This window comes from Charadrius vociferus, unplaced genomic scaffold (assembly GCF_000708025.1).
Source record: "Charadrius vociferus isolate BGI_N301 unplaced genomic scaffold, ASM70802v2 scaffold46, whole genome shotgun sequence".
Classification (NCBI taxonomy): domain Eukaryota; kingdom Metazoa; phylum Chordata; class Aves; order Charadriiformes; family Charadriidae; genus Charadrius; species Charadrius vociferus.
The window spans coordinates 2396280-2416364 of NW_009648710.1; the positions used below are offsets into that span (position 1 = coordinate 2396280).

The 20085-nt window shown below is 38.5% G+C and overlaps 1 protein-coding gene across 1 annotated transcript in view; it reads right to left on the bottom strand.

The window, feature by feature from the left end:
• Positions 1-20085, bottom strand: part of CPPED1 (calcineurin-like phosphoesterase domain containing 1) — a 47840-nt gene that overhangs the window by 14043 nt on the left and 13712 nt on the right. Inside the window, 1 exon segment of the mRNA XM_009886583.1 lies at positions 3940-4362. Within this exon segment, the coding sequence (XP_009884885.1) occupies positions 3940-4362 (423 nt within the window).

The following is a 20085-nucleotide window of genomic DNA, read 5'->3' on the forward strand; positions in this document are numbered from 1 at the left end:
TATAAAATTCTTAAAAGCAGACTATGCACTCCACGTAGCAGAGTGGAGTGACTCAAGCAGATCTCACAGATGAGAACGTCAGGTCAGCTCATTCACAGTTCTTGCACACAGGTTTTTTCTGTACCTAGCTTCTGTGCATAGAGGAGGCAGAGCTCTTACAGTTGAGGCTAAACTTTCAGAAGTTATACAAATATGCTTTCAGAAATGTATTTTCATTTAAATGATAAACTATGTTCTCAATGAGTTGATTTTCACTGTCACCGAAATCACTTTTTCAAGGACAATACTCGTTATAATGCATTTAAAGAAAAAATGGGGTAGAAGGATTTCTTAGACGCGCAGCTTACAAGTAGGGTTTAACTTTGCATAGTAGTAATACATATTTACAAGTGCCAGATTTTCAATTTATAAATATTTATCATAAGGACATGATTTTATCTTTAATTAGCCCAACTGTTAAGGACACTTCTCATGTGAGAAATGTAATTCAGTATTTCGTACCAGATGTAGCCTCTACAGCTAGTCTTTTATCTCTGCTTGTAATGAGCGGATACTTAAACCAAAAACATTATGTAATATGTAAGTGATTAGAAGAGAATAACTACAGAAGATGTGGGCTCTGAATTTAAAATAGTAATTTTCTGAAGTTGCATACCTCACTTTAAAACACCTGTGCAATACCACCATACTTTAAGTATCTGATTATTTCCTACACATACCCATATGAATTTCTTTGTACATGAATTACTACATTGTCCTTCCTTTCCTGTCTCTCTCTAACCAGATGAGTTACAGCTCTGTGTTTGACACTTCTAGAATAAGTATAAACATGAAAACCGGGGTAGTCCCAGGTCTGATCCTGGGTTATCAGCAACTGAAATATGATGCCCATCTAATAACATCACATTGCCAAACATAGCAACCCCTAAAACATGCACATTATACCGAAATGTTTCATAATTACACAACAAACCTTCAGAATGGCTGGAAACACTGAATCAGAGAGGGAGAGAGCAGAAGGAAGGACCTGGTGACAGGTCAGGCAAGAAGAATAGTAGCAGCCTAGTCATTAAAAGTCATTAAAAAGGCAGACTTACTTTCTTTTTCCAGAATAAACAGTTTTACCAAATTTCTAAATTAAGTGCTGTAGGGGGTTAGGCTTCTTAAACTGCAAGTCACAATTAAAAAACAGCAACACCGCCAATGCGAAGTAGATAGGGATTTCGTTAGCAATATTCTGTGTTTTAATCCTCCAAGAATGTATGAAGTGAACTGGGGGAAAACCAATTTCATGTCTAATGATATGCTGAAATTGATTATTCTTAGGGAAAGCAGAGAGTTGGAAAATAAGTGGTGCCTTTGCATATCTGTGCATCTATCCTACCATGATAACTGCCTGTTTGCAATCCACTGATAACATTGTGGTCTTACAAAGACTGTTGTTCAATTGAATAATAAAATGGAAACAGAACGCACCCGTTACTAAGGAAACTCTGAGCCAACTTTTGATTCAGCTAATTTTTCTCAGCAGTCTGAACTGCTTGCTCTCTGTATTCATTTAATTAGCAAAATGTTTGATTATGGGATTGTGAATATTACCTATTGACTCATTTACTGATTGTATAAAACAGCAAGCAAAAGATCAATGTTTTAACATATTCATGAAGGAACCAAACAACACGTCATTTTGGGAGGATTTTAAGGGATGGGAAGGAGCAACACAATGAGAAATGATGAAGGGAAGGTACAAATGGGATGTTGGCCCAGACAGGAGTTTGGGAATTTCTGCTGCAGAGTTGTCTTGTTTTTGCTGGCTTCCCATTCTCTCTTCCTTTCCCCATAATTTGAAGCCTACCCAACTTTTGTTTAAGCCTCTGGATACACATTAGTAGAATCAGTCTGAAATATCCCTCTGAGAAATGTGATAATGTAACAATGATTGTTATTGATTGTTTGAAGAAGCCACAACAATTTTTTGTCATTTAGACAATTATTCTGTGACCCAATGACCCCTCCCCACCTGGGAAGGGGAATCAGGGAAAAACACGGAATCGGAGAGGTTAAAATATAAACAGATTTTATAGAATAATACTAAATAATTAAAATTAATAATATTAAAGAACCAATATTGATCCCAATACCAACATAAAATACACAAGGGTTATACTCAGCCTATTATATCAGTAGGAAGCTCTGCACTCCCAGCAGTGGACAGCAAATGTCAGAGTCTGTGAGCGCTACAGCTTCGGAAGGAAGGAAAGGCCTCAGGGGTCTGTTGTCGGGGCAAGAAGTTCTCAGGATGGCAGCCATCATAGAAGAGAAAATTCCTCAGCAAAATTTCTAATTTATATTGAATGGGATGCTCATGGTATGAAATAATCCTGTTGGCCGGCTTGGGTCAAGTGCCCAGGTCTCACCTCTCATCCCCACACCTGGCAAGCTCAAAAACCCTGAGACCTTGAAACGCCCATACCATAGCTGGCTATAAAGTAAACACTTCACAAATTCAGACACTAGAGTCTTCTAAAAATGCAGTTTTCCCTAGCATTAGAAGAGACCTCACTGAAAAGGGAAATTACTGAAAGAGAAATTAATCCGATGTTGCTCAAACCAGGACAATGATAAATGTTACAGCGTTAGCATTTTGCATAATCTCCTTTACCTCTTGATTCATTATATGCCCAGTACTGTGTTACCAAATGTTAGTAAGCCACCTGGATGACAGAAAACTCTAGAACAGAACTGCTTTGTTTTCCACATTAATGCTTATTTACTGGGATACACCTGTATGGCAATGTCCTTCTGCTAACGTGCTCTCCAACGAACTAGGATGTAGTTTTAGCCAACAGTACATAAGCAGTCATTTAGCTGCCCAACTTTCCAATAGCAATACTTTCCACTATATTAACACTAGCCCAAAAATTAAAAAAGATATTCTAAGGTATTCTCAACATGTCTCCTTATAGGGAAAAAAACCCCCGCACTTGCAAGTCTTGACTCTGCAAATATGTCAGTCCCCTGGAAAGCCCTCAAATAGCTGTGAATTTTGGCCCCACTGATTGGAAACAGTAGGAGATTCAGAGCTTGGAAATTAGGCTGCTTTTGGATGACTCTGGGCTTAACAATTACATGGTAAATTAGGAACAGTATCATAAACAATTTGCATTGTTCAGTAATACAAATAACGTGCTCTCTTACAGATGGAGAAAATGACACTCCTGTGGCAGGAAATTTTGCGGGAGTAGTATACCCCAGGAACCTGAAGGCAATTAACAGGAAGCACCAGGAACAGCATGGAGGAGTAGCTATGTGCTGTGTCTGTCTCCAAGGCATTCAAGTATCGACAAACAAAGCTAAGGGATTTGGTACAATATACTTGTTCAGCGCATGGTCCGCCCGCCCTTCATCCCAGAAATGGCCCTGATTAGTAATGGATAATGCATTGATCTTAGTGGAGCAGGACTCTCTTTAACACTGAATAAATCTGGAGTGCATTACACTCTTGGTTTAAAATTGGCTCAGTGTGGGAGAAAACAACCTCCAAGGTAATTCTGAATTCTGTTTCTATGTTTTATGTAAAACATAAATTCTGTATTTTTCTCCTATGGTAATACCTGATCTTCCACTCCTTTGGCAAGAAAAACTCAGGTTGTCTTACATCTACCAGTACTTGCAAAATGGAATCCTTGCTATTTATTTTAAAGAGTTTTTCACATTTAGTTTTTTACTTTTCACTCAAAGTAAACATTTTTTTGGGTACTTTTTACAGGTGGTTAGATTCAGTTGATAATTTTGACCTACAGGGAACAATGAGGTTTATAAGCAATGTCTAAAATTCCTTGAAGACAGTACCATTTAAGTTAAATGTATGTTGTCTGGCAGCATAACCATTAAAAATTTGAAACAAAAAGTCAAAAATAGGAAAATCTGAGAAAATACCTGCTTTATGAAACTTTTCCATTATCTCTTGACGAACTGATGTTTCCAAGTTGAAATAATCATGTTTTTCATCAGGTCTTCTCAGAAAGAGAGGGATGTGTTGAAATACTATTATATGCTTGCATTTATGTTTTTCAGCAACAGCCAGTTGCTCATCGAGCCACACATCCTGGGCTTGTTTTAACTCGGGGCATTTGGAAGAATCAAAGTATAACTGAGAATTCAGCACAAGGAAGAAAACACCTCCAACCCAAAAGCTGAAGTAGTCATCTCCCCAGTTCTTGCAATAATTATCTATTGTTTCTCTTGTTGGAGTATTGCCAATATCATGATTTCCACTGACAAATACCAACGGGATGTCCTGGTCAGTGTTCTTCAGAACATTCTTTAAATCTTGCTCTTGGTTCTTTCTCCATCGAGTTCCTACAGAAAAAAAAAAAAACAATCACATTTTAGTGTTTATGCTGTCTTTTCTGTCCTCATTGTTAGCTTTTGTTTATGGAACTATGCACAGTAAGAAAATATTCTATATTAGATGTGATCATATGTAGAGATCTAGAATTCATCTTCACTCTAATATTGTATGTCCACTCAACCCTTTCCTCCCCACATCTTTCCCTCCCTTTTCAAGTACTCAGCCATTTTCAATAACTTGCCTTATTAAGAAAGAGTCTGGATAGAAACCAACAAATAGCATAGCTGTAGGTGATATAACAGTCAGTGTTTTGCACCAAAAAATTTAGCAGACTGATTCTTTTCATCTATAGACTGATGATGTGGTGAAAAAATGCAGCAACCTTGGATGGTATAACAACTTTACACAAGGGTAAAAACCGGGTCAACCTTTGGTTTATATTTTATGGCTGTGCAAAGGAATTAAAGTTGGGGTTTTTTCATTACAAGAATTACTTTAACAGCAAAAATATAATTAGTGTCTTGTGGCGACTTGTTTATATGATGAGTCTGTTTTAATAATGAGCATGGCATTAATTTCAAGAAAGGTAATTGTGTACTTTGCTAGCTTTTCCTGCACCTCTGTTTTTATATTCATATGCATACCCAGACAGTTACTCTTCTGTCTGGCTGTCAGAAATTTGTCCTTGTCTAGGAAGGTTTATCTAATTGCTAGATTAATTTACAATCCCTGAAAAAAATTTAGAAAGGATTTTTTAAAAAAACAGTTATTTTATTCTAATGATGACAGAGATTTTTTTACGTTTTCTAAAGAGCAATCGTTAATCAGAGGCCACTGATATGTTTATTATTCATGAATTAAATTGAACATTTATAAATTGTATTTTGTCCTATAATAAGTAACATATATCTAACAGGCCCATTTCACAAATAACAGTTGCATTTTTTAACCAAGAAGTTGTAACAAGAACTCTGAAATCAGATTTATAACATACATTAGCTCTATGCAAATCAACCATCATGTATTTTTTTAAATTGTGTTCTATTTTTGTAACTATACATATATATAATATATAGAAATGTATTGGAGGGGCTCCTGTAATGTAACTATGAGATAAGAGATTTTTTCTCCATGTTTCTTCAAAATACTTATGATCAATATGTTGACAAACACTGACCCTTAAAAACTACTATTAGCAAAGATTTCAATTCCACTTCCGTACGCTATAGATACAGGCTTAAGTACAACCTCATTGCTGTTATCAGAATTCTACAGCTTTAGAACACCACTGGGAAAAAAACCCATATTCATGTTATGCCTGAATTATGTCTAAATGTAAAGACAGATTTTATATGTGGTACATAAAGTCAAAATCCACAACTCTTGTGTTTAACTGCTGTACAGGGTAGAAAGGTATTGTAGCAAAATCTTTGCGTTACTTGAGAAATACTGGGCATACGATACCCGGTGTAGTCTAGAAAGTAGTGGACAGCAGATCAGTTTGTGGGGTACCAGGACCGTGGTCAGTTTAGGCTGTCCTTCCAGTTACGGCAAATATCTGTATTAATACTAGAAAGAACAGGGCAAATGACGTTTCATGTTACTTGGAGGAGCTGGATTTTAAAAAATAAAACCAAAAATATAAATAAACCTGGCATACTGTTGTTCATGGGGTAGGGAATCTGGCTGAGAAAGCTGCTTTTCCTTCCACTCCCCACCTTCCTGTACAAAAAGTTGGACATTTCAAGCTATAATGAAAATGTACAGGGGAGGGGAGTGGGGAAAAGGGGAGGGAGAAGGCTCTGTGAAGATATATGTAAACACATTACACCATGTAAATCTCCATGCTATCACTTTGGGAAATTTAGCTAACAGTTCCAGAGTATAAAGACATTTATGCATAAGTTACGGAAATAATTTGTAGAATTATGTATTCCTCTTCCCAGTGGTGAAATTCAAGCTCTAGAGACTAACACTTCGATTAGATTTGTCGACAGCAGGGCACTGGTTCCCTCATTTAATGCAACATTATTTCTATAGCAACAGAGAGACATATTCAGTGTTTTATTGCAGAAAACAGATTGCTCAAAATGGGAAACAAGGTCTCTGCCCAAAGAGTCTAGGAAATCATACTAAGTAAAGATTATTTTAGGACAATTGTATCTTGACTTGACCTTTTCTTGGTAGAAGGTCAAAGCAACTTCAAAAGATGAGAAGCCCACGGAGGTGAAGGTGGGAAAAGGTGGAGTAATGTCTCTGTACTCTTTGGGTGTAGTGGAGGAGAGGAAGGGTTAGGATGTACGCACTAACCGTGACTTGTACCACAGTACCACACACTGTGCTACACCGAGCCACTCCACTGAAGGCACCTCCCTCTAAGTTTACAACTGAGGTAAGTAATAGATAAAGAAGAGGAGATAGAGAAGTGATAACGAAGGAAGCCATTAGAAAACTACAGTGGTCACTGTAAATAACCCCTTTAAATCTCTACCAGGCACAGAGCTGGTAGAACATTTTTATTTGATGACATTATTTCTTCAGCTTAGACAGAGGTTTGTTGTAGGTGAATAGGAAAAGAATATAATGCCAAGAGGCAGTGTAAAAAAATAGTTTGGAAAGTGTCAGAGTAGATGTAACTGAAATTAATTTCTGTCCCGTTTATCCTGGCATCATGTGCAGTGACATTTTTAAATCCCAGGCTACAATAGTCTGTCTTTATCTTAGGTTCTGTAAATACAGTCTTGCCCTGAGATAAATGACTTCACAAATTAATAGCCCATAAAGGGCAGTTTGGCTTTTATGAAAAACATGGAAGTGAGAACTGTTGCTAGTGCAGTTGCCTACAATTTTCTGCAGCCTCCCAGTCTATCATTTTTGAAAGCTGGGCGATGCGAACAGGAGCATAAAGGTGCAATGTTAATGCCTCTGTTGCAGTGCATCTTTCTGTTGCATGTTATATCATTATTTGCCTAAAGGCTTCCAATATTCTTTCCTGCATCATTTAAAGGAGTCAAGACAACCTGCCTTCACTCACTGAAAGAGCAGTTTTCAAGAAAGAAAGTACTTTTAAAGCATTTTTGCTGAAGCTGGCTTCAGTCAGCAGAAGTAGAATTCACAGATTATTCTGCCAAAGAAATAATCCTTTAGCTACTAATCCACAGTAACAGTTTACTTCGGTATTCCACAGAATAGAGCACCTCTGTAACCAAGTGTTGGGTTTGGTTTTTTTAATGCATTAGCTATAAAAACAACTTCAACTTGAAACACTGTTTATCCCCAAACAATATCTCTGCAATGCATGCTCATTGCAATTTTTGCATCTGAGACAACTCAAAGGTTACAGTAACCTCCACCAACATTGTAACTTTTTCCCCCAAAGTATTGCAAATGAAAAATTAGCAATCAGTTTACAATAGCACCTTGACATGAATTAGGAGACAGAAAGGTGGAGGTTATAATGGTATTATCAGGTGGCACCCCCAGGTGTTTCTGTGTTGGTGTTAGGAGAAGAACTACAAGTACTTCCCTCCCAGCTCCTGCGAGGGGACACAGGTGGGAAAGGCAGGGGTATTGGCCCGGATCTACAATTCCTGTCGTTTTCCAAGAGATGGAAGTTCTAGTGAGGTAATCCCACTTCTTTTAAGAATCAAAGGTATCGGTCATAAATTCACAGAGAAAAAGAGTGCATCAGAGGTCAATTACTCAATATTATGTGATGACGCTGCATTCAGAGAACTTTCTACTCTCCAAAGATCATCGCAGAAGTCACGTTCAGGGATTTGGCTGGCACAAGCAGTCTCTGCCGCAGGGCAGAACTGCTGCAGCCAGACCTGTGATACTGATGTTGCTGCTGTTTCGAAACCTTTTGGAAGTGGGTTTTCTCAGGAGCCAGAACAGTACCTCTTGTTTACCTGCTCTGCAAATCTTGACGGATAGTATTGTATCATGGTTTGCTACAGCAAAGGCTATAGACATAAAAAAAACATGTGGCCCTAACATCTGACTTAAAAAGTTTGGCAAGGGGGGCCCTAACTGAGCCAGAGTACATATTTACATCCCCACTGATGCTTTGCAGCAAGTCATTGTGATCTGTGTCTCTTCAACATTTCTGCTCAGCTTAGGCTGAGGACCAGCACAGGCACTTTTAGGATGAAGCTACCCAGATGTCTTCAGCCAATTTAACAACATGCAAAAAAGTAGCACGATCGTTTCCTGGATTTCTAAAATACGCGGTCTCAGTATTTCAGTGTGTCCCAAACTTCAGAGGAGTTGCAAACACATTCTTTTTAAAGGAACACAAAAGCACAAGTTTTCAGTTGGAAAAAGAAGAAAGTTAACAGGAAAATTATTTACTGTGAGATTTTATGTGAGCAACACTCTTGAAAATGATCTGCCTAACGTTTAACCCGAGAGAACGATTATCAAAGAACAGGTAAGAGCTAAATTATAGATTAAAATACTATACAAAATATCAAATAGAAATAGTAACTAAATCTGATAAAAGCAAAATAAAAGTGTCAAAACACCACTGATAAAAATGGAATTTGCAAAAACATTGGGCCCATTCCTTATGTAATTTATTATGATATCAGAAAAAATACTCTGACATCAAAAGACAAGTAATTATTGTTGGAAGCAATCACGATTGTTATAAACAAACTGAAGACAGATTTGTGCATTTTCCATACAGTTTATCACAATTGCTTTAATCAAAGAATGTAATTATTTTGGGCACTTCCCTGTTCTTGAGATGTTTGTCCTTTTTTTTTTTTTTTGCTTTTCATGACTGTCTACAGTTGCTCTACTCCTTTTGCATGCCATGTAGAGGACCTTCCCTAGTAGTATTCCCTAACTTTCTGGAGAAGAGAAGAGGGGAGTCCAAGGCTATATTCACAGCATGCTCCTTTTGTAAGTATGTCTACGGAAAGAAATTCAACTGTTACTTCTATTCTTCAGTAGGAAAGCAGTCACTTCTTGTTCAAAACAGGATTGCCTTTCATCTGTGCTGTCGTTTTGGATACCTGGCTGTTCTGGCTGTTGGCTCCAGCTTAACAGGGCTACAGCTAAGCTCCTGCATCATCCCTCTCAGCATCTCTCAACTGACCCCCTACCCAGTGACAGCCCCATTGCTGCGCCTGCCACTTGGACACAGCACAGGCCCAAAATCAATGGTTTCATCAAGATCAGAGTGTATCTTACAAACTACTTCTGCAATTATGTCTTTACCGCACCCAATTTTTATACGCTACCATAGATAAAAGTCTGAGCTCTAATCTTGTCCCATCTCAAACACTGATACACAGTTTTCTCTGATCTTTGCAAACACAACCCAGCATCCCTTCAGAGCACTGATGCACATGGATCTTTCCCACCCCAAAGCTCTGACACTATTCCTCGCCGTGCTGCCTTCTTTCCTAACCTTCCCCATCTCACCAATATGGGCGACTCCTCTTTATTGTCACGGCCAAACTCTTCCCCTCTTCTCAGTTGTTTATGTTACCGTCCCATAAAAGAAAGGATTCTCTCATTGTCCATGAACACTTAAGACAAAACCACCTTGCTCTCCACATTCATTTTTCCTAGGATGCTACAAAAAGGTGATAATAGACAGGCACTGGCATAAAAAGAAAACATCTATCAGGCCACCCAGTTCACTCTTACTGCTGCCCTTGTTAGTCTGTCCTCTTCATTGTTTCTTGTTTTAAACTTAAAGTTTCCCCTCTAGCATCTGCCATAATGAAGTCATGGAATACACTGCATCATTCCAAATTATTACACGCAAGAATAAGCTGATCAATTTTAATAAACCCACTATGGTCATGTTCTGAAATAGGTTTTTCTGGCTTAGTCTGTGCTAGAATAGCTAAAACGTCTCCTCTCTCTTCATTAGCCTTATATATTTCTAATATTCAAATAGCCTGAAAACAATTTTATGATGTGCAAAAAAAATTCATTACACAATTTAAAATAATGTAAATATGACTATGTTAACTATTGGACAAACTGACTACTCAGTCTAAGTTATAAAGAACCTCATCTCATTAGTTCCACTGAAAAGCAGGAACCGAAGTACTCATTTGTCTACAGCTGTAAGCAACTGATTTTTCAGTACATTAGAAACAAGTAATAATCTGTTCTGAGACACAAAAAGTGATCACAGTAAAGAATTTCCTTGCATGAAAACACAAATTTATTTTATAACTTTGGGCTTTGAAACAAGAGGAAAATTTAACTCCAGTTTTAGCTAATATTTAACAATTATTACATTACAGCAATGACAAAACCGCAAAAGTGAATGAGGAAGCCTATTAGGGGATCAACTGCTCCTAGAGTTTCAGAGCACAACATTAAATATAATGACTGCAAATGCCGACATTTTTCTGAGTGCCAGCCACACAGGTGCCCACTTAACCTGATTCGTGGCATTTACTGTTCCACCTTCTGTTGTGAAATTAAGTATTATGCTTCACTTCAGCACAACTTTGTTCATGTTATCCTTACTCATCTCCTAGCTATGCAGAGCTGTCACATCAAGCATAGGACATCACTGCCTTTGGGTCTGTTCTTCTGATGAAATCATCACAAGCAGGAAAAAATACCGCAATGCTACAGGAGTTACAACAACAAACTTAACAACAAGCTGAAGGTACGGAAGTCTTGTGTCCAATAACTGTTTTTAAGAGACAGAGCAAGATTTTAATCTTTCACGCTTTCTTCAAATGACTACCTGTGAGAATTTTGCAGCTTTTTGAGGCCTTCATTGTATTTAGTTTCATATTAAGCAGTTACAGCATGACTAATAACTCTTTGAAACACTAGTCCCTTAGGTCCGACGAAACTGCCCTCCCTGTTAAACTGAGAAATGCTTGCAATAAGTGGTACAATTACTTAAAAAGACAGGTACTTTTCCTGATGTCTAAGGCATTGTCTACCCTTACAAAGACATCTTTGCTATCAGAACTGCAGAATGAAAAGGCAGTTAGTATCAGCCAGAATCAATGGTTCAGACAAACTATTTCTTCCTTAGAATATGCTGTCATAGCCCAAATAATCTTTTGCCAGTTTGTGTCTTTGTTTCACACTACATTGGCTACAGGGTTTTCAGAGAAGAGCTTACAATACAAACAGGCGATGCGCGATGGTCAGAGCGGTAACGCAGCTTGTTCAGAGCCACAGACAGGAATGCTGGATGCTCTAGCCCAATTCCCACCCGTTAGAACCATGGTACCCTCCATCGACTACATAAGAGTTGGCAGTTTGGAAAAGACTTGGTTCAGCTTGATCAACTGAGTCGAAATTATGTGGGCTAGACCTTCTGCAACTTACTTGCAAGGAAGAAGAAAATCCTTTACAATTCAGAGGGATGGAAAAGCTCGGAAATGTGCCTTTTAAAAAGCAAACACTTTTAAACTAGAAAGACAGTTCTAATTACCTCAACTGATCATACCTGCATAATCCAAAGCACTGACTTTGTGCAAGTTACTCTTTAAAAATAGCAAATCCAATTCCAATAAAACAAAGGAGGCAACAAAGATTTTACATTACTGTACAATGTGCCAAATAACTAACTCACTGTGGATGTCAAATGTTCATAGAGAGCAGTTCAATTGCTAAAGCTGAGAATATGATAAGCTAAACTAAAACTTTCTGGGATGAGAAAGAAACAAGAAAAGAAATCATAACTGGAATTCGAGAGATTAAGTTTTTACTAGAACATGGAGAAAAATCTAACTATGCTTCCATAAATATTTATATTTATATACATATAATCTAGTACTAGATTTTTAGTACTAGTACTGAATATAGTACTTGTACACACTTCTGTCATAAAAGTATATGATTTGAGACAATCGTGTAATTAATTACATCTCAAAGATTTTCATATATAGAGAGTTACTGTCAATGGGATTCCTTAGTTCAACTGTGGACTGGACTAGAGATTACGGACTAAAATACAAATAAGTATATACTTGCTGAAGATTAAATATTTGCTTCTGACAGCCGTATGGTTTCTTTGCAGTATGAGACCACAGTGCATTGTCAAACATGCATGGAGAATCTCTCATGCTTCCCTACTCTTGGGCTGATTAGAGCAAGTTAAGTTTCATACTAAGCAGTTTGGAGGCTTTGAATGCTCCATTAGGTTTTACTAGAATCAGATAATTACTATTAAATGTTTATTTATGCAACCATAGTGACATTTCTTGAAATAGGTATTATTAGACGTTTGACAAATAATGTGCTACTTACCAAATTCTTAAACATTATTAATTAACATTAGCATAAGAGTCTGGAGAAGAAAATAGCCAAGAATCCTTTTGGTTTGGGCTCCATCCTACTGAGCATATCAAAGTTTTTGATAGGTTGCAACAGCAAAAGAAATGGATGCAGTGAGTTTATTTAGATTAAGCTATCTTATTGCAGGAAATTAGGTCAAACTTAAAACACTGCTCATGTTACTTCAGATGACAGTACAAAAAAAGCTCCACTGATCAGTCAGTGACATAGTTATAAAAAGTGACCTCGCATTCAACAAATGAAATTTTCACCTACATCTATATACCTATTCAGTATAAACATTTCAAAGCCACTGCTTCTACCTCGCACTTAAGAAGTCAATCTGTGCCTTTTCTACTTCGCGCTCTATTATAAATCTCCACTGACAAAGATTCAGGAATTGGGATTTAGCTGACAGTTTTGCTGAAACCGCATATGACAGTAGAATACAGCTGCCTCCTCCCCAGCTGTGCTAGGCTGATGGGAGTTAAAAAAGCTACACAAACTTGCTTTTGTTAGTAAACCAAGCAGCCAGTTCAAATAGCGAAAAAGAGCAAATACAGTAAAGGTGATGACAGGCTTACAGTCATTTTTAAAGCTGGAACCATATTTTAAGACACCATTTTTTAACCTGCTCATATGCTTGTTACACAGACAAATCAAACATCTGCATTCGTGCTCTATGCCTTCCAGATAAGAAAGGGAATTTATTAAAAAGTTGTTATATTTTTAGTTAAAATTAAAACCTTACAAAATATCTCCTTATATACATGCTTCCCTTAAGCACTAGCAGAGCAGCTTAATTTTATCCGACAAGTTGCTTTTAAAATTTATGTTCCTTTCTTTTAGCAAAATGGGTTATTTAACGGTAGTTTAAAAGCAATAATAAGAGCAGTTCACAGCCAGATTTACTGCAGTAAAATAATTTTTGGAGAAAGATATTAAGCATTATCAGACATTTTTTTCCTTTGTAGAATATTTTACTAATTTGTTGTATATAACATTAAGAATTTGTATGGGACCTGACATTTCTCTGTAATTTATTCAGTTCACAAATGTATAAATGGCAGCTTGTACATTTGCATGCAGATTTCAGCATTACATTCATATCACATCTTGTGTGCAAAACCCACCAGCAGCAGATCTCCAAATCTCCCAACAACTCAGTTACTGAAATGTGAACAAGCTAGTTCATACCTGATGTAATAAAGTACAAATACAGCAGTCTGCCTACTAGAAAGGACATCAGGCTGAATCAACTGCAAACCAACTGCAAATTTATAAGTTTGTGCATTAAATGTCTGCGAAATATTTCCTAAGAAGGAAGAACATACACATGCAAATGACTGTAAACTTTACCAAATATAATAAGAGTTCTGAAACTCAGTATTATCCCAATATTCCTTTTTAGCAGATCCAAAACCGAAAGACAGGTAGGACTTCCTGGGAGGTACCAACTTCAGCTCTTACTGAAATCAAGTATTCACTGACCTTTCCTGGTCAAGCCCAGAACTGGTTTTTAAGTAAGAGACTATAGGACATTCACAATAGATTTAAAACAATAACGCTTTGACTAGGAGCATTTGCTATGGTATGTGCTTTCCCCTTGATTTAGAAAACTGAACAAGTTAAAGAGTTTTCTTAGAGTTACCCTGTAAGGCAGGTGTTCACAATTATATGCTGCAGCCTATGCTTTAAGGTTTAATATCTATGAAAACTACACTTTTGGAGTGTACACTAATGCACTCGATATTTAACAGAAACAAGAGATAGTAATATTCTGGATTGTGGCAGCTGCACGTGAAATTTGGGCACAGGAAGGAGGCTCAAGATAATCTAGTTCGTAACTCTCTCAGGAGAGAGGATGCCTTCATTTCACAGTGATTATAAACAGAAATGAAGCCATACCGCTGTCTGGACACCAGAGCCATCAGCTCTGATGTTCCTCAGCTCTGAAGCTGTCTATTCGGAACGTAAATAACTTCATTCTCTACAGCATACACGTCAGAGGTTATAAGAGGTACTGACTGTATAAAAGCCAGTATGCCCAGCTCGTCTTGTATCCTGATCATCAAATTGTCAAGCAGAAGTCAAATGGAGAAGTGCTGGTTTGAAAATCATGTCTCTTAATTGCTGCTTAAATATGAACTCAAGAGTCCCAATATTTGGCACCCACTTTTAAAAAACTTGGTGCATATCATCACCTGTATTATTTTATGAAAAAAACCCCACCCTTTGCATAGAAGACAGGATAGGGTACATAATTTTGAGGCCACACATACCCAGCAGTTTTGCTTTTCATGTAAAGCACATAGTGGTGCCCAAAATTTTAATTAGTCAAATTGCGCTGAGATGCTTTATTGAGGCTTTACAGAGAAGTCAGAGTGTTAGCGAAAAGTGCAGAATCTATGGGGGGAAAAAACATGCACTGGAGATGCACAGACATACAGAGACGACTGTATGCAGTCACGGGGAGTTGGCTGGCAGGTAAGAAGGTCCTAGAAGAGCTGGGGTCCTGGAAGCAGCAGGCAGACAGTGGGACAGCCACACATCCCAGCCAGGCAGGTAGGGGCCCAGGATGCTTGAAGCAGAGGAAGATTAGGCAAAGGGAGAAAGAAATAGGGAGGGACACTGAAGCAGCCAGTACACTTGCATCTCCAGCAATCTCACAGTGACATTTCCCTCCCAGCTTCATGATCTTGATCTTGTCTTTTTACAGGATACCAGACTTTCTAGGTAGTTTCACCACTGCAATGTGGCATGGTGCTCAAGGGCACTGCTTTTCCCAGCTGCAGCAGGTGCCCTGCCTGCAACTTGGCTGCTTTTTTCCCCGTTATGCTTAAAGCAGTCTTTTCCAGCTCCCAAGGCTGCACTGCCTCAATGACCAGTAACAGAATATCAATGAGCTGCTTATGGTTTGGGGACCTCTGCTTTCAGCTTGCCTCTTTATTGTCAAGGCCTTTCCCATCACTCCATGTTTAAACTGTTCACAGTAACAACACAGGCCTGGTCCCAAGCCCCAGTTCGCACAGCAAGTTCCCATAACAAGCTGACAATAAGCCCTATAGGCAGGACTGCAGCATCGCTAAGTCAGCCCAAAGCACACTAGCTGGTGGCCTATAGGTAGCAATAGCAATACTCTTGTGACTGTGCTCCTGGGAATTCCCACCTTTATGTGACCATTCCATAATTGGCCAGGATAATCAATAACCTCTTTAAAAACTTGGGAGGTCTTAAGCAACAGGAAAGTATGACATGGCATTCCCAAAGGATTAGGGGTTTGCCATGGGTTTTAAATTGATAGTGGCCAATTTACACCTATAACTGGCTGTAATGCACCTATGGAATAGATTATGGAAAAATGTACCTATAGGAACCATCTCTCAGCAGAAGATTGGTGCACATCACAATCACTTTCTCCATCACAACCAGCAGACAGTTGTTCCCTCCTGTTGAGCCTCCAAAGTTGTATTACAAATCTAAGACTATGTATCTTCTATGTTGCCCCAGCATATGGATCTCTGTTGGATTAAACAGCAGGTGTTGCTACACTGCTATTCTTTTTAGCACATTTAAATTTTACAGACAGACATGGAAAAAAATTATGTAGCTGCCTCAACTGCAATTTAGACATCGAGACTTTAACAGTCTCCTTTAGCTGCAGCCTAACCCTGTCCAGCTCCATAGGTGTACTCCTGCTTTCTGTCTGGAAGTTCTTTTGGCACTTTTCGTTGTGCTCACAGCCTGAAACATACATTAGATGGCACAATAAAAACATAAAAATACGTAACAGACGCAATCCTGGAAGATCTTACAATCCAACTATGGCTCAACAGAGAGAGCGAGAGACACAGACAGCAAGCACACCAAGGAGAAGTAAGAAAACGTTATCAAATATGACTGCAGCTCTGTGAAGCTGACTGAAACAATTAATCAGATATTTTAACTCGTTCCATTTACAAAAGAGACACTTATAAAAGCATGTACGTTTTATCATGCTATAAGGTACCAATAGTCTGACCACCTCCATGCTGTTACCCTGCCATAGAGAACTGTCCAGGCTTTGATTGACATTGGTGGGTTAAACTAAAACTATCCAACGATCCAAAAAGTTGGACAAAATTGAGAACCTGGGTCTATCCAGTAACAGCCTCTGTAGACAAGTAATTTTAAACATTGTACAATTTGTTTTGTTGAACAACACAGTTAAACTTTTGATAATGGACTAGTTCATAACATCCCCCTGCACACATTTCCATGCAATGTCATGGTTGGTAACAACCCCCTCTGTTTTCTTCTGCTGTATCATGCACTCTAGGACAGTTTTGTTTGAACTCAACAGCTTCAGTTTAACTCTCTCCCACCCCCCTCTGTTCCTTAAGGTGCAAGTAGTTTGTGTCTGAAAAAAAAAAATTAATCAATTTATGCCATTTTTACTGCAGTGTACCATACTGAAAATACTTAAAGATTTGAAATGTATTTCTGCATGTATGTGAATGGATGGATACATGCAAAAATATATATATTAGCACATAAAATAAGGACAATGCTTACTCTACCAGGCAGACAACTATTAAACATACATGACAAACCTGCCTAATGTTAAGGAAACATTTTTAATAACAGAATATCCAGTCTTTAGCCTGGATACAAAATTCATATTGCAATCATACACATTCTACAAAGCCACTGTCCTTCCTTACAGACCTTTTTACTACAGCATTACAACCACTTGAAATAATTCTGAGTATCTTGGAAAGACTGCGAGTATTCCAGATATTCTGGGACAGAAAGAAAAGCTACTATAAGAACAGTGTATATCAGTTAGATATAATGCATTAAATGAAGCTTGTTCTTTTCTGTGCAACAACCCTCTGGAACCAAGTGTACCAATCTGCCACTGCCAAGATCCAAAACGACACAAAGCAGCTCTTAGCTCCAGCAAACAGGAAAACAGCTCCTTGCAGCTTCCCTCCCCCCCCACAGCCTCTGTCTTAGAGGAGGGGGAATGCAGCACAGGTAATTCAAGAGAGCTAAGAAAGGCAAGTTTTTTTTTAAAAAAAAAAAGTTACTAGAACTGTCTGAAATGAGTAAGATCACTTCAATATTTTTATCAGCTATAAATGCAAATATATGCAAAAAAAGCCCCACAACACCAGACCTTGGGAATGAATAAAAAAGCATGAATAGGCATGTGTGCTTGTGATCAAACTAGAAAGCAAGATGGACAATTGCCTCTGAAGCTAATGAGAGAAATGAAAGCATAGGCAGATTAATTAAGAAGGAAGAGGAACCATCATAGTTAATTCACTAGACACGTCAGGTGAGCAGACAACAGAATTATTGTATTGGAATTCAGTTTATTTCAAATACAATGGCTTAGTCTTCTGCCATTACTTACAAAGCTGTCTAGATTGATTTGTTCCATGCAAACGGTATAAAAAACCCAAAGTGGATCCTTCAGAGAAAAGACCTTTGAAATAGCAGATGCAAGTGATGTGGGCATCCTCCTCCTCTCCACCTCTCAGCAATACAAAGGAATTTTGAAGTAGAGCACAACACTCACGGCTCTGACCTGTCAGATGCTGTTTCCACTCACCTTAGCAGAGCTAAAGGTTCCTTCACCAGAATTAAATGTTTCAGAAATGTGTCATAAATAACATTTTAAAAGCCTTTAATTAAAAAACTTAATAATATAAAACAAAGTTAGAAGAAAAAAAATATTTCACTACTCAGACTTAATTGACCGAAAAGGCTGACGTCAGATTATATAGCACTGAATGACCTGGGCACGAAACGTGTATATTAGATTATGCCTTCACTTCACTAAAGAAATTAGGACAAGTATTCACAGTGTACTTCAAGTACCATAATACTCAATTCCAGTGATTTTGATTCCTTCTAATTAACATATACACACAAATGAATCTAAAACTGCAAGCATAAACATTACTTGCTCGCTGATCCATTATCACACTGCTAACAGATCAAGCTTAATCAAGTTCTATCAGTTTTTTTGATTATACACATTATTAGACAAGTCTCGTTTCATTTAGCCTCTAAACAGCTACGTTTTATTACAGTCAGAGCTAAGTAAAGTTTGCAGGAGACTTGTTGTCGTGTTCTTTCACTCATGTAAGCAGGGCAATTAATGAAAAATAATTAAACACCTGGTCTAAAGCTACATCACATAAAACACTTTTCTGGCTAGAACCGATGTCTATCAAGTTACAGACAGCAGTAGTATTAATAAAAAAAAGCCGTTTAAACAATTTCCTCCAAAGGAATTCAGCCACAAAAATAGCCGCTAGATTCTCAACAAAACAGTGTTTCTCCATGGCTTCAGCAGGGTGATCGTGGCTGCAAACAGCTGAATTCTTTGCTGTTGTAACAAAAGATGCTCAAATGCAGAGGCTGTTTCCTGGACGCCAATCTATACTCGAGGTATGGGATGACGAAGGAAGCACAATGTTTCATGTTAAACTGAAAAAGCTGTGGATGCCCCATCCCTGGAGGTGTTTAAGACCAGACTAGATGGGGCTTTGAGCAACCTGGTCTAGTGGGAGTTGTCCCTGCCTATGGCAGGGGGGTTGAACTAGATGATCTTCAAGGTCCCTTCCAACCTAAACCATTCTATGATTCTATGGAACAGGAAAGACAGGCAAGAAAGAAGGCAGGGGAGTTTGCCCTCAGTGTATGGAGGGAGCTATTCTATGTAACAGACACCAGGTTTGTTGAGCTTGTGAGCCAGGACCAGAGGAGAGGTCAGCCACTAAGAGTGGGGTTTTGCTACAGACCACTCAACAGGGGCAAAGCAGTGAATTAAGTTTTCTATAAACAACTTGAAGTTTCCTGATCACAGACCCTGGCCCTTACGGGAGACTAACCTCCCTGACATCTTCTCACAGCACTCCAGGAGGGAGTCTGACTACCTCTTGACACAGATGGGCCAACTAGGGCCAACTCTCTTAGTCCTGCAACTCACACATATAGAAGTGCTAGGGGATGTGTTAATCCCTGGCAGCCTTTGCTGTACCAGGCCCCAAAGTGGAGTTCAAGATCCTGAGGATAGTAAGGAAGCCAGACAGCAGGTCTGGGGGCTCACGACAACAGACTGTCTTATTCAGGGAACTGGTATATAGGATCACGTGGGAAGCAGCTCTGAAAGGCTAAAGAGTTTGAGAGAGTTGACCGTTGTTCAAAGACAAACTCCTCCTAACACAATAATGGTCCTTCCTGATACTGGGGGGGGAATAAAGAAGTAGACTTTCAGGAGAATGACTTGGCTAAATGAGGAAAAAGGATGTAAAAGGGAGATGGAAGCAAAGATGGATCTGAAAGGAAGAATACTGAAAACGCACCTGGGCATGAAGGGCTGGTGTTGGGAAAACCAAAGCTCACTGAAGGCTGAAACTGGGGGCATGACAGGCAGCAAAAGCTTCTACTATTACTTT